The sequence below is a fragment of the Prionailurus viverrinus genome, chromosome X (assembly GCF_022837055.1).
Source record: "Prionailurus viverrinus isolate Anna chromosome X, UM_Priviv_1.0, whole genome shotgun sequence".
NCBI classification, from domain to species: Eukaryota; Metazoa; Chordata; class Mammalia; order Carnivora; family Felidae; genus Prionailurus; species Prionailurus viverrinus.
Window position 1 is genome coordinate 17,403,613 of NC_062579.1, and position 13,990 is coordinate 17,417,602.

The window sequence follows — 13,990 nt, forward strand, 5'->3', positions numbered from 1 at the left end:
GCCCCTCTTCTCCCCTTTTTCCTCCCCCTGTTCTCCCCCACCTTGCCCTGCCCGGCTCTTCTCATCCTTTCACTGCAGCCGAGACGGGGTCTGGGCGCCAGTTTGCTCCAGCTGCACGAAGGAGGGGCGAGCGAGTGGGCACAACGGAAGCACGGGGCCTCACTCGCTCGGCAGGGTGACGCTCTGGGCCTTGACTACAGGCAGGTTCCCTCTAGAGTGCCGCGTCCCCCCCGCGGCAGTCCCACGACTGCTCGACGTTACTCTGGAGAGAGTGCCAGCAACGAGGGGGTTCCAAGCTAGCTCAGCCTCATGGTCTTGCTTCCCAGTAAACCCCACTTCTCTCCAGGTGGGCAGGGAGGTAGTTCAACCCCGACACCAGGGGGAAAGACATGCCACCTTCCTTCGTTGGTTGCCCCACTTCTCGCCCAGAAGGCTGGTTCCCGAGGCCTCGGAAGAGGGGTGTTTGTGGCATGAAAGATGCTGAGCTCTTCCCACAAGTTGCTGGTTTGGGCCTCTGCTCGGGCCCCAGCTGTCTCTGGCTTTACTGGGACCGGCGGGCAGTGCCTCCTCTACCTGAGAGTGTGGTTCTACACCCTGACTCTACCTGCTCCTTCCCGACCTGTCATTAGTGGCCAAGAAGTTCACACAACTCCACAGGAGTGCTTAGGGTCCTCGTCCCATTTGGCAAACCTAGGGGCGGGGTAGCGGTCTAACAACCTAGAGCATGTCTATGCTGAGATCAAACTGAGATTCCGACACTGCTCTGGGAAACTCTTCAGAGCCTCCCTCCAGAACTATTACGGGAGGCCATGAGAACAACATGCTCGATTCCTGGTTGGGACAAGACATTTCTACAGGAATCCAGGATGAGTTTTTGACAAAGTGCCCAAGTCACAAGGGAACCAGGTAGTTCATTAGACCGAGGATTTCAGCCAGGGTATTAGGGTGAGAGCAGGGGAGGGTACTGTAAAATGCTACCACCGTATATTCGTATTGCATATGGTCTACACCCTGGAGAGCGTATTTGGAGCATACATAGGACAGATACGTGCAGGTAGCACCCCCTATTGGTATACTATGTGGTTTGGTATATCAAATGGTTACTTGAGGTCTATGAAATTGTTAAGTGGTCAGACATGGGAAAAGCCATTCCACAGTTAGCATCCTTTAAGGAGAAGCTCCAGGAGACCTTGAGCATCTGCTAAACTCGGAGCCAAAGCAGAGCAGCTCCTCTTGACACACGTGCGCACACACACATACACAAAATGTTTTTCTCTGTTGCGTTTCCCACAGAGAAAGGTAATTTCTGGAAGGCTGTGAAGTCGAACCAAAGATGAAAAAATACAACCAGGAACATATTAGGCCTTACGTGGCATTCGCAACAAAACTCTTTTGGATAAGAAGTTAAGGTTCGTGCTAGATGACCTTTTACGTATCTGGCCTAAAGCGTGTCTTGATCTGTGCACCACGTTCCTGGAACTGGCAAGGATAGATGTGTTGCAACATCAGGTCTCAGTGGCTGAACTGAGAAGGTCGGAATTTGTCTTGAACTTGGCTATGTCGGAAGCACTTCGCCACCTCTATGGGAAACCATTTTATTCTGGCAGAGCTCGGGTGGGAGGAGGCAACGTGCAGGGCCCTTGTGAGCTGCAAGTAGCGGATTGAGGGAATGGCCGCTTCCACGGGTGGTGAACTTGGTGGGGGCGGGTGGAAGGACCAAAGCAGAAGACACCCCACTTGGTGCAAGTCTCCTGGGGGTGCTCTGCATCTTTCCTTAGCAAGGTTAAAGTAGAGTGATTCTGGATGCTGCTAAGAAGGTTTGTAAAGGTTGTCCGGCTAGAAACCTCCATGCAGAGCCCACATGTTAGGCTGAGTGGAGACTGGGGGAGAGCTGGTCCCCAGGCCTTACCTTAGCTGAGCCGCTGCCCCTGCGACTGTGACCCTTCCAACCCCACCCAGGCAAGCCCGGTGACCCCGCCCCCGCCCCAGCCCGCGCGGGGTGGCTCTCATCTGCCAGCAGCCTTTACTTCTCATCCTCATCCCCCTCACTCATGCTGCTGATGGAGGCTGAGGCTGCTTTGGGTGAGGAGGGGGGTGAGGTTTTGTTTGGGAGCCACGAGAAGGTGGGTGACGGGGAGCGGGACGGGGACCGGCTCCTGGTGGGGCTGCTCACTGGGCTCTGCTTCGGGGACAAGGCCTGCAGCATCCGGCTACTCCTCTCCTGGAACATCTGCTTCTAGAGAGAAAATGGGGAGAAAGGGTCTGTTAAGTTAGTCTTCCGAGCTGGTGGCGAAACAGGGCAGGAAAGAGAGCTGGCACCCCACCAGGCGGGCACCCATGCCCCCGTACCACACTCGATGCCTGACACTACCCGCGGGGAGGAGGGGAGTGAAAGGCAGGGACGGCGCCAGACGCCGACACACAGGTGGCCATCTGTGCTGGCTCCTGGGACTCTCCTCCTCGCCTGCCTTGACTCCAGCTACCAAATGTAACTGGAGGGGCTGCGACCTGCCAGGCACATCGTAATGTCCTAGGCACGGAAGGGTAGGGGGACACAGAAATGCCTGTCCTCATCGATATGAGGAGGACTCCCATAGTAAACGAAGGGAATGAGATACATGTATGTCAGATGGATGTATGGGGTGTGAGGAAAAAATAAAACGAGAGGAGAGCAAGATGGGGGTGTGAGGTGGGGAAGCACTGGGCAGCAAAGGTAATTACAGTGCTCAGCGAAGGCCACAAGGAGAGGCTATTTGAGCAAAGACCTGAAAGAGATGAGGGCCCGGGGCCCATGTGACTGGAAATCGGGGGCAAACACATTCCAGAAGGGAGCATGCGGTACATGTCCAGGGAGGAGCGAGGAGGCCATGGCGGCCGGAGTGGAGTCACCCCGGGGAGGAGGGGGTTAAGAGGAAGTCACCACAGAAGTGACACAAAACTGTGTCCCGTGGGCTCTTGGTGGCTGTGTAAGAACTTTGGCCTTTATTCTGAGAAGAAAAAACTCGGGATAGTTCCTTGACCCCTGGAGTTCTGGGTCCAAGAGTCAGGAGAGCTGGGGCTGGGAGAATGGGGTCGAGCGCACTGTTTTAAGAATCCAAGGTTACATACATGAGGTGAGAAACGGTTGGAGGCCCAGTAGATTTGTTTTCCCCGGATTTTTTAAAGTATACCTGACTTAAGGTGAAACCCACCCTTCTCAGCCTACGGTTCTGTGAGTTTTAATAAGCACCAGCAGGGTATGTGGCCACCCGTACAGTCAAGGTCTTAGGAGAGTTCCATTGGCCACCGAGTTCCCACGAGATCCTTTGTCACCCCCTCCCCCAGCCTCCGGCAACAGATCAGTTTTCTGTCCCTACGGTTTTTGCCTTTTCCAGAATGTCCTCTAAATGGAATCATGTAGTATCGTGGTCTGGCTACACTTTTTTTTTTTAAATATAATTTATTGTCAAATTGGTTTCCACACAACACCCAGTGCTCATCCCAACAGGTGCCCTCCTCAGTGGCTACACTTTGCAGGTAGAGCCCCCAGGAGGCGCTGACAGGTGGGGTGTGCGGTGTGGGAGGAAGACTGATCAAGCGACTCCAGCTTCTGGCGTAAACGACTAGAAAGCCAGCAGTGTCATTTGCTCGGGTGCGGGACTCTGTGGGTAAAAGGGGTCTTGGTGGTAAGACAGCTCCGGCTTGGAACCTCAAGTGACCGCTGGCTGGCGCTTTAAGAACTGAGTCCTTCCCTGACACGGTCCATCCGTCTGCTTCCTGGGGAGCCGGGTCTGGGCTGGCGGCGCCGTGAGCGCTCTGCCCTTCTGCTCTCCGCCTGCAGCTCGGCCCCCCACGTATATGTACGTCCCATCCCCCCCACCTCGGAGCGCCCTGCCCGTGCTGCCTGGGCTCTATGCCTGGTTTGTCACGGAGCCTCCGCCCCCAGCACCTCAGTCCCATCTTGGGATCCTAAACTGGCCCTGAGAGCCATTTCTCCAGTTAGCGATTTGAGACCTGGCTTGTCATTGGAGTTACGCATTTTACAAACCACTCCAGAGCCCCCTGGAGACCACGTGCTGTACAAGCCGGGGCTTCAGTGATGTACAGGAAGGGGGGGGGGCGGGGTTTGAGGTGGGAAGTGAGCCCATGAAGCTGGGGGAGGGGTGCCTTTCCAAGCAGAGGGCGCTAAGTAGAGAGGCCTAAGTATACTTCCTGGCCGACTCTAACCAGAGTGCCTATGGGGCTGACGGGGCCTTGGGGCTGCAGCACCAGGAACAGCTGGAATTGTTTTCATCCCTAAGAGCCCCTGGAAGATTTTAATTAAGGGAGGGGTATCATCAGATGTGTGTTCCAGAAATACCTTTAGGTGGGAGCATAAAAGCAAAGAAAGAAACCATAAAGGAAAAGATCAGTGCTTGGCTATATAAAAGTGTATAACTTGTGTACCTCAAAAAAAACAAAACAAAACAAAACAAAACCCATCATCAGATAAAATAAAAGGCAAGTGAAAACCCAGGGGGAAATTCTTGCAACATTTAACCATAAATAATGGATCTTTGTATATAAACAGAGCTTACAAATCCAAAAGATTAATGCAAAAACCTTGATAGAAAAACTGAGCATATGGCTTGTCAAGGCAATGCACAAGACTTACAAATGACCTATAAAAAATGTTCAGCATCCCTAGTAAACAAATGCAAAATGACTGAAGTGAGATGCCTTTTTTATATATCAGATTGTTAAAATTTTTGTCTTCCCAACATGTAAAAATTTTTTTCCAGTTTTATTGAGATGTAATTGACATACAGCACAGTTGAAGGTATACGGTGTAATGATTTTACTTACATATATTGACATTACTACCACAATAAGTTAGTATCTGTCATCTCATACAGATAAAAAAGTTTTTCCTTGTGATGAGAACTCTTGGGGTCGACTTTTTAATATATACCGTACGGCAACGTTAACTATAGTCTTCGTGCTGTATATTACATCCCTAGTACTTACTTATAAGTGGAAGTTTGTACGTCTCGACCACCTGCATCTGCTTTTCCCTCTTTTGCTCCTGTCTCTGTTTCTGGTAACCACAAATCTGATTGCTTTTTCCTTGAGTTGTTGGCTTGTTTTTCTTACTCTGCTTGTGAAATCATGCATTTGTGTTTCTCTAACTTACTTAGCATAATGCCCTCAAGGTCTGTCCATGTTATCACAAATGGCAGGGTTTCCTCCTTCTTTCATGGTTGACTAATATTCCATTGTATACATCTACCCTACTTTCTTTATCCATTCATCCACTGATAGATACTTAGGTTGCTTTCATGTCTTGACCATTTTAAATAATACTGCTCTGAACATGGGGATGCAGATAGCTCTTTGGCATAGTGGTTTTTTTTTTTTTTTCCTTTGGATTATATTCCCCAAAGTGAAATTGCTGGCTCATATATATAGTGGTTTTGGTTTTACTGTTTTGAGGAAACTCCATTCTATTTTCCACCATGGCTGCACCAATTTATAATCCTGCCAACAGTGCATGCACAAGGGTTCCTTTTAATCCATGTCTCACCAGCATTTGTTATTTCCAGTATTTTTTATGGTAGCCATTCTAAATGGTGGGAGGTAATAAGTCAGTGTAGTACTGATTTACATTTCCCTATTGATTAGTGATGTTGAACAAACATCTTCTCATGTAATTGTTGGTCCTTTGTGTAGCATCCTTGGAAAAATGTCTTTGTGGGTACTTAGCCCATTTTTTAAGTGGATCATTTGGGGGTTTTGCTATTGAGTTGTAGGAGTTCCTTATATATTTTGGATCTTCATTCCTTATCAGACACACGGTTTCCACATATTTTCCCCATTTTGTAGGTTGTCTTTTAATTTTGTTGGTTTATTTTGCTGTGCAAAAGCTTTTTAGTTTGATGTAGTCCCACTGATTTTTGAATTTGTGACCTGTGCTTTAGGTGTCCTATTCAAAAAGTCATTGCCAAGACCCATGTAAAGGAGGTTTCTTCCTGTGTTTCCTTCTACGATTTTTATGGTTCCTGGTCTTATGTTGAAATCTGTAATCCATTTCAAGTTAATTTTGGTGAGTGGTGTAAGATAGGGGTCTAATTTTATTCTTTTATGTGTGAATATCCAATTTTCCCAGCGCCATTAGTTGAAGAGACAGTCTTTATTCCATTGAGTATTCTTGGCTCCCTTGCATGGGTTTATTTTTTAGTTCTCAGTTCTGTTCCAACGGTCTAGGTGTCTGTTTTTTTTTTTTCTTTTGCCAGTATCATACTCTTTTGATTACTACATATTTATAGTATAGCTTGAAATCAGAAGGGTGATGCCTCCCACTTTTGTTCTTTTTCAGGATTGCTTTAGGTTTTAGGGGTCTTTTGAGGTTCCAGATAAAAATTAAGATTTTTTTCTCTATTTCTGTGAAAAATTCCATTGGAATCTTGATAGGGATTGCGTTTAATCTGTAGATGGCTTTGGGATAGTATGGACATTATTAATTTTCTTCCAGTCTATAAACATTAATATTCTTCTAAAATACCTTTCCATTTATTTGGTTCTTCAAGTTTTTTCATCACTTTCTTATAGTTTTCAGTGTAGAGATTTTTCACCTCCTTGTAAATTTATTCCTAAGTATTTTATTGCTTTGTCTTATAAATAGGATCGATCAGTTTCTCTTTCATGTAATTCATTATTAGCATTTTAAAAACGCTACTTATTTTTGTATGTTAATTTTACATCTTGCAACTTTACTGAACTTGTAGATTAGATCTAACAGTTTTTTGGTGGAGTCTGTCAGATTTTCTACATATAAAATCATGTCATCTCCAAATAGAGGCCATCTTCCTGTGCAATTCTGATGGCTTTTATGTTTTCTTCCTTGATTGCTCTGGCTAGGTCTTCGGTAATACCTTGAATAGGAGGAGTGAGAATGGGCACCCATGTCTTGTTTCTGACTTGAGAGCAAAGGCTTTCAACCTTTTATCATGGAGTACCATGTTAGCTGTGGGTTTGTTGTCTATAGCTTTCATTATGTTGAGGTACGTTCATTGTATACCTAATTTGTTAAGGGGTTTTCTCATGAATGGATGTTGAATTTTGTCCAGTGATTTTTGTGCCCATTGAGATGATGAGATTTTTTTCTTACATTCTATCAATGTGATGTATCATAGTGACAGATTGACACCTGTTTAACCATGCTTGTATCCCAAAAGTAAATACCACTTGTTCATGGTGAAAGATATTTTTACTATGCTGCTGAATTCTGTTTACTAGTATTTCATTGGGAATTTTTGCCTCTATATTCACCAGAGATAGTGGCCTGTAGTTTTCTTTTAGTATTCTTTTCTGCCTTTGGTATCAGCGTAATGTTGGCCTCATAAAATAAGTTTGGGAGTGTTCCGCCTCCAAAACATTGAGGAGTTTGAGAAGGATTTACATTAATTATTCTTTAAATGTTCAGTAAAATTCACCAGTGAAGCCATCTGTTCCTGGGCCTTTCTTCCCTGTGAGGTTTGTTGATCACTAATTAAATCTCCTCACTAGTAATTGGTCTGTCACATTTTCTACTTCATCCTGATTCATTTTTGGTAGGTTGTATGTTTGTAAGAATTTTCCATTTCTTTTAAGTTTTCCAGTTTCTTGGCATATAGTCAATCATAGTAGCATCTTAAGATCCTTTGTGGCCTCAGTTGTAATGTCTACTTTTTAATTTTCATTTGTAATTTTGTTGATTTTGGTCCTATTTTTTTTTATTGGTTAGTCTAGCTAAAGGTTTGTCAATTTTATCTTTTCAAAAAAACCATCTCTTGGTTTGGTTAATCTTTTCTATTGTTACCTATTCTGTTTTATTTGTTTCTGCCAGAATTTGTTATTTCCTTCCTTCTGCTAAGTTTGGGTTCACTTTTTTTTTTAAGTTCCTTAAGGCATAGCGTTAGGTTGTTTGAGATCTTTCTTGTTTCCTTAGGTAGGCATTTATTTCTATGAACTTCTCTCTTAGAACTGCTCTCTTTGCAAACCGTAGGTTTTGGTATGTTTTGTTTACATTCTTGTTTGCGTCAAGGCATTTTTATTTCACCTTTAATTTCTTCCTTGACCCATTGGTTGTTCAGCAGAGTATTGTTTAATTCCCATGTATTCATGAATTTTTCAGTTTTCCTCCTGTTAACGATTTCTACTTTGAGGCCATCGTGGTCACAAAAGGTACTTGGTATGATTTCAGTCCTCTTGAATTTGCTAAGACTTGTTTTGTAACTTAACATATGGTATATCTTAGAAAATGTTCCATGTGTGCTTGATATGAATGGGTATTGTGCTGCTGTTGAATAGAATGTTCTATATAACATTGTTGGTCTTTAGTGTTGTTCAAATCTGTTTCTTTATTACCTGTTTGGATAATCTATCCATTTTTGAGAATGTGTCATTAAAGTCCCCAACTATTATTGTATTCCTGTTGTTTTCTCTTTTTAGCTCTATTAGTTTTTGCTGTTTATATTTGGGCACTCTGATGCTGGGTGCATAAATATTTACAATTGTTGTATCTTCTTGATGGATTGACGTCTTTATCACTGTGTAATAATTGTAAAAGACCTTCTTGGTTTTGTTTCGCCATTTTTGGATGTAAGTTTAGTGTGATATAAGTATAGTTAGCCCCTGCTCTTTTAGTACACAATTTGCTTACAAAATCTTTTTCCATCCCTTCACTCTCGGTCTATTTGTGTCTTTAAGACTAAAGTGACGGGGCGCCTGGGTGGCGCAGTCGGTTAAGCGTCCGACTTCAGCCAGGTCACGATCTCGCGGTCCGTGAGTTCGAGCCCCGCGTCAGGCTCTGGGCTGATGGCTCAGAGCCTGGAGCCTGTTTCCGATTCTGTGTCTCCCTCTCTCTCTGCCCCTCCCCCATTCATGCTCTGTCTCTCTCTGTCCCCCCAAAAATAAATAAACGTTGAAAAAAAAATTAAAAAAAAAAAAGACTAAAGTGAGTCTCTTGTAGGCACATCATTAGATGTTTTTCAAATTAATCCATTCAGCCATTCTATGTGTTTTGATTGGAAAATTTAATCCAATTAAATATAATTTAAAGTAATCACAGGTAAGGACTTTTGCCATTTTGTTCATTGCTTTATGGCTGTTTTTGTAGAACCATAATCCCTTGTTCTGTATCCTGCTTTCTTTTTTTGTGTTTCCATGTCTTCTGGTATCTGTATGCTTTGACTTCTTTATCATGTACTTTTGTGTAATTACTCCAGGTTTTACCCTCGTGATTACCACAAGGCTTACATAAAACGTTTTCAAATTATAACACTCTATTTTAAACTGACAACAGCTTAACTTCAATAGAATTTCTAAAGTTCACACCTGTATCTCCACCCTCCCTCACATTTAGGTTATTGATGTTACACATAACGTATTTTTTATATTGTATAACCAGTAACAGATTATTGTAGTTGTGGTTATTTTTACAATGTTTTCTAACTTTTGTTTATTTTAAAATATTTTTTATTTTAGAGAGAGAGCACGACTGGGAGAGAGGGGGAGAGAGAGAGAGCCTCAAACAGGTTCCATGCCTAGTGTTGAGTCTGACATGGCTCGATCCCACAACCCTGGGATCATGACCTGAGGTAAAATCCACAGTCAGACGCTCAACCCACTGAGCCACCCAGGTGCCCCTGTTTTTTAACTTTTAAAATAGAGTTGGAAGTACATTAAGCACCACCATTACCACATTATAGATTCTAACTTTGTCTATATATTTACCATTACCAGTAAGTTTTACCTTCTTCAGTTTTCATGATGTTCATTAGTGTCCTTTTACTCCTAAAACTCCCTTTAGCATTTCTTGTAAGGCAGGTCTAATGGTGATTAACTCACTCAGCTTTATTTGGGGGGGGGGGTGGAATTCTTTATCTCTTCATCTCTGAAAGACAGCTTTGCCAGATACAGAATTCTTGGCTGACATTTTCTTTCCTTTCAATATTTTGGACATATCATCCTATTCTCCCCTGGCCTGAACCAATTTTGTTGAGAAGTCCACTGATAATCTCCTGATGGTTCCCTTATATGTAATCTGCCTCTTTTCTCTTGATGTTTTCCAGATTTTTTTTCTTTGTCTTTGACTTGTCATAAAATTTAATTACAGTGTCTATCAGTGTAGCCCTATTGGGGTTCATATTATTTGGGATCCTTTGTAACTCATGGATTGGGATGTCCAAGTCTCTCACCCGGTTTGGGAAGTTTTAAACCATTACTGCTTTAAATTTAATTTCTGTACCCATTTCCTTCTCATTTTTTTCCTTCTGGAATTCCCTTAATACAAATATTGCTTGTCTTGATTGTATCTTTTTTTGTTGACAGAGAGAAAAAGAGTGTGTGTGTGGGGGGGAGAGGGGCAGAGGGAGAGAGGGAGAATTTTAAGTAGGCTCCAGCCCAGCACAGAGCCCAACACAAGGCTCAGTCTCAAGACTGTGAAATCATGACCTGAGCTGAAATCAAGAATCAGACGCTTGACAGACTGAGCCACCCACATGCCCCTTGATTGTGTCTTTTAAGTCTTGTAGGCTTTGTTCACTCCTTTTCATTTGTTTTTCTTCTTGCTCCTCTAACTGGATTATTTAAAATGTCCTGTCTTCTAGATGACTGACTGTTTTTCTGCATAGTTGACTCCCCTTTTGAAGCTCTCTGTTGAATTCTTTCATTCAGTCATTGTATTGTTTCAGCTCTACAATTTTTTTGATGGTTTCTACTTGTTGAGCTTCTAGTTCATATATCATTTTCCTAATTTTTAGCTTTCTATGTATTACTAGTTGGCTAAACTTTAAATGGATTATTCTGAAATCTTTGACAGTCCATAGACACCATTTCTTTAAGGTCATTTATTAGAGCTTTAGCGGTTTGTTTCGGTGGTGTCACGTTTACCGGATTTTTCATGATCCTTGATTCCTTACATTGGTATCTGCACTTTTGAGTAAGCGGTCTCCTCTTCCAGACTTTGCAGGTTTGCTTTGGCAGAGATAGCTCTTTGCCAGTCACCTCAGTTTGGATTTCTGGACATGTCAGCTGGTAGTGTCCTTAGGCAGGTAGAGTTTTGCTGCCAGGGTCGATTTCTGGGTGCGGCCCCTGGCTGAGCTCTGAGGTCAGGGGTAGGGGTGCCACTGGTATGACTAGTTGGTAAGATCGCTGGTTTGGTTCTCTGGTCTGGCTTACTAGACTGGCAGGAGTCCATACTGTACTTAGCAGTAAGTGGGGCTATGAATTGGCTTCTCTGCCCTCATTGGGCAAGAGAATGGGGCCTATGTGGCTGGTAGTTCGAGTACCTAAATCAGGCAAGGCTGTAGACTGAACCCCCTGGCTACAATGGGTCCACCTATTTTGCTCAGCAGATGAGGAGCATCATGGGCTAGGATCTCTGTTCAAGGGCTGTTGTAAGGACGCCTGCTGGCTGGGATCCATAGTTTTCTGTGTGTTCCAGTCAGGTTCCCTGGACAGGCAGGCTGGAAACGGTATTCAGTGGGCAGGGCTATGAATCAGTTTATGTGCCCAGGCACAGCAAGAGAAGTATCTCCAAGGCCACAAAGGTTTTTGGTTTATGGTCTTGACTCAAGCCAACCTGTGCCACACATTCCCTGCCTGAACAGGGCCCCAGCTCTGCTCTGTGGACTGTCAGCTCTGCCTGTTGGACTCTGCTTAAATGTTGATGGGCTATGCAGCTTTCCGGGTCTTACAGCCAAGCTTTCTGTTTGGATGGTGCTGAGAACTTTACTCAGCAGTGGATGGGGCTATGACTTCACTCCCTTGCCTGGGGAGACCGTAGGCCCAGTTCCAAATAGGCTCCCACTTTTTCCACATCAGGCCTTCTGGTAAGGAGGGGTCAGGAGCTACACTCAGTAGTGGGTAGGCTATGAATTAGTCCCATTGTCTGGATAGAGCCAGTGAACCCTCCACATGTAGCACTGGCTTTATAGGCAATCGCCTCTGCCTGCCATACTCTTGGCCCAAGTGTGGCTGGACCGCGTAGCTCTCCCAGGTGTTCTTGCCAGCCTTTCTGGGTGGGCATGGTTGGGAGTGTTACTCAGCAGTGGGGTAGGGGTGGGGCGGAGGGCTGTAACTCAGCTTCTCTGCCTGCACAGAGGCAGACCAGCCTACAGGGCCAGCAAAATCTCTTTGAGGACCAGAGTTGGGCAGAATGGGGCCCCACTGAGTTCCCCGAACTCATTTGTGCCACCGTCTTGGATCTGCAGATCAGCAAAACCACTAGCTGTGACGACTACTCGGGCGCTGCAGGTAGGAACTCAGTATGCCAGTATGGGCATGGGTTGTTGGAAGCCCCTCCCTGTCAGATTCACACTGGTCCATCCCCGCAGATTGCCTTGTGATTCCTGTAGGGTAAAACCAGAGTGAGGGCTCCCAAGAAGTGACCTACAATGCTGGGGGAGTTGGATGTCTGCCCTGGACTCCATTTTTCCACTATAAAAACTGGAGGCTCAGCGGAGACCTCTCTGTGTGATGGGCTGGACTGGGCTGGCTGGCCTGGGTTCAGGGCAACAAGGTCAGCATATAGCTTCACCCCCATGTGCTAGGATCCTCTCACTGGTGTCTTGTCTATGAAGAGTTGTTAATTCTTCTTGTGAGGGGGAGCAAAGTCAGGAATGACCCCTGTCACCATCTTGGTGATGTTACTCTCCCCAATTTTTTTTTTAATGTAATGGCCAGTACCAGTTAGGGCTCAGGAAAAAGACCACACACCTATTACTGCTGATGGGAGGGTAAAATAGCCGTGCCTCTTTAAGGAGTAATTTGGCAATAGGTGTAAAAACTTTTTTTCCTGAAGAGAGAATCAGAGATATAAATAAATACTTATTGGATACATGGGTATTTGTTGCAGTGTCATAACAGACAAAACCCCAAAACCCTAAAAAAGGTTAGAGAAATCGTGCACAACTCTGAGATGATACACTAGGCAGCTGATGAAAAGACCTTCAAGAATATTTAGTAACGTGAGGATGTTGGTGAGCTATTGCAATGTAAAAATGATGTGAGAACAGTATGTTCTGCATGATCCCATTTTGTAAAAGGAAATCTATACGTGCAGATGGAGAAGAGATTGAGGCAACATCCCTGTGACTAATGTGGGCAGTTGGACTGCAGGTGATTTTTAGTCTCTTCCACTTTTTTTCTTTACTTTCTAAAGTTCTGTAATGAATAGGCATTACTTTGATCGCCATAAGGGAGAAAAATGACTGAGGCAAGGAGAAGAGGCCAAAGGGCACTGCAGTAATGACATAGGTGAGGGAATTTTAGAGCCTCGGGGTACATCATCAATCACCCCGCCCCCTTTTACCAGCTCTAGCCCATTTCATCTTAGGATCTCAAGTTTTCTCTACAAATAGAGATGCTTTGCTGATCATAAAGAACCGCTTCAGATTTAAAATTCACAGTTCTAAGAAACTACCAATTATTCACCTTACATTAAAGGCATTGATAATTCTGCCACAAGGCTTCCAACCCCCGCAAAATCAAATAGAAAAAAAATGCTGTAGTACAACAGCATTACCTTATAGGAAGCCCATTTATGAGATAAAATCAAATGCCAAAAGGATACGGTGGCCTATTATTAATAGCAACTTTAAAAGAATCCTTGAATTTCTAGCAGTCAATTGAAAATATGTATTTTTATTACTGTAATCTTGAAGTATATTTATAGTGGCAGCCATTAGCTCTCCCACTGTTAATGGATGTCAGCATTTCCATTAGAAGCTCATTTTCTAAGGAATCTAGGGCTTGTCTAGTGTAGTTTGACTCAAGCTCATAACTGAGAATATTATGCCCACAGTAATGAAATAATTTGAATCTTTAATGATAAACAGTGATGTCACACTTCATATAATGCGGTACCTATGCAAAACAACTCTGGGTCTCAGTTTGTGAGCTCTGTGATCTGTTTCTGGTGCATTATGAAGCATGATTCTTCTGCAAAGGAGTGAAATTGAATCAGGCCGGCAGACAGATTTGTAATGAG

General features: G+C 44.2%; 1 protein-coding gene across 9 annotated transcripts in view; it reads right to left on the reverse strand.

The window, feature by feature from the left end:
* PCYT1B (phosphate cytidylyltransferase 1B, choline) overlaps positions 1-13,990 on the reverse strand; it is a 126,036-nt gene that overhangs the window by 1,589 nt on the left and 110,457 nt on the right. For 8 of the 9 annotated variants that reach the window (XR_007148907.1, XM_047843662.1, XM_047843663.1 and 5 more), the window contains one exon: positions 2,174-2,236. Coding sequence is in view for 8 of the 9 variants with exons in the window: in XM_047843662.1 (XP_047699618.1) it covers positions 2,174-2,236 (63 nt within the window). In the remaining variant the exon portion in view is untranslated. Of the gene's footprint in view, positions 1-1,581; positions 2,237-13,990 lie in introns of those variants that run through there. The other variant, XM_047843664.1, reaches the window with a different exon arrangement.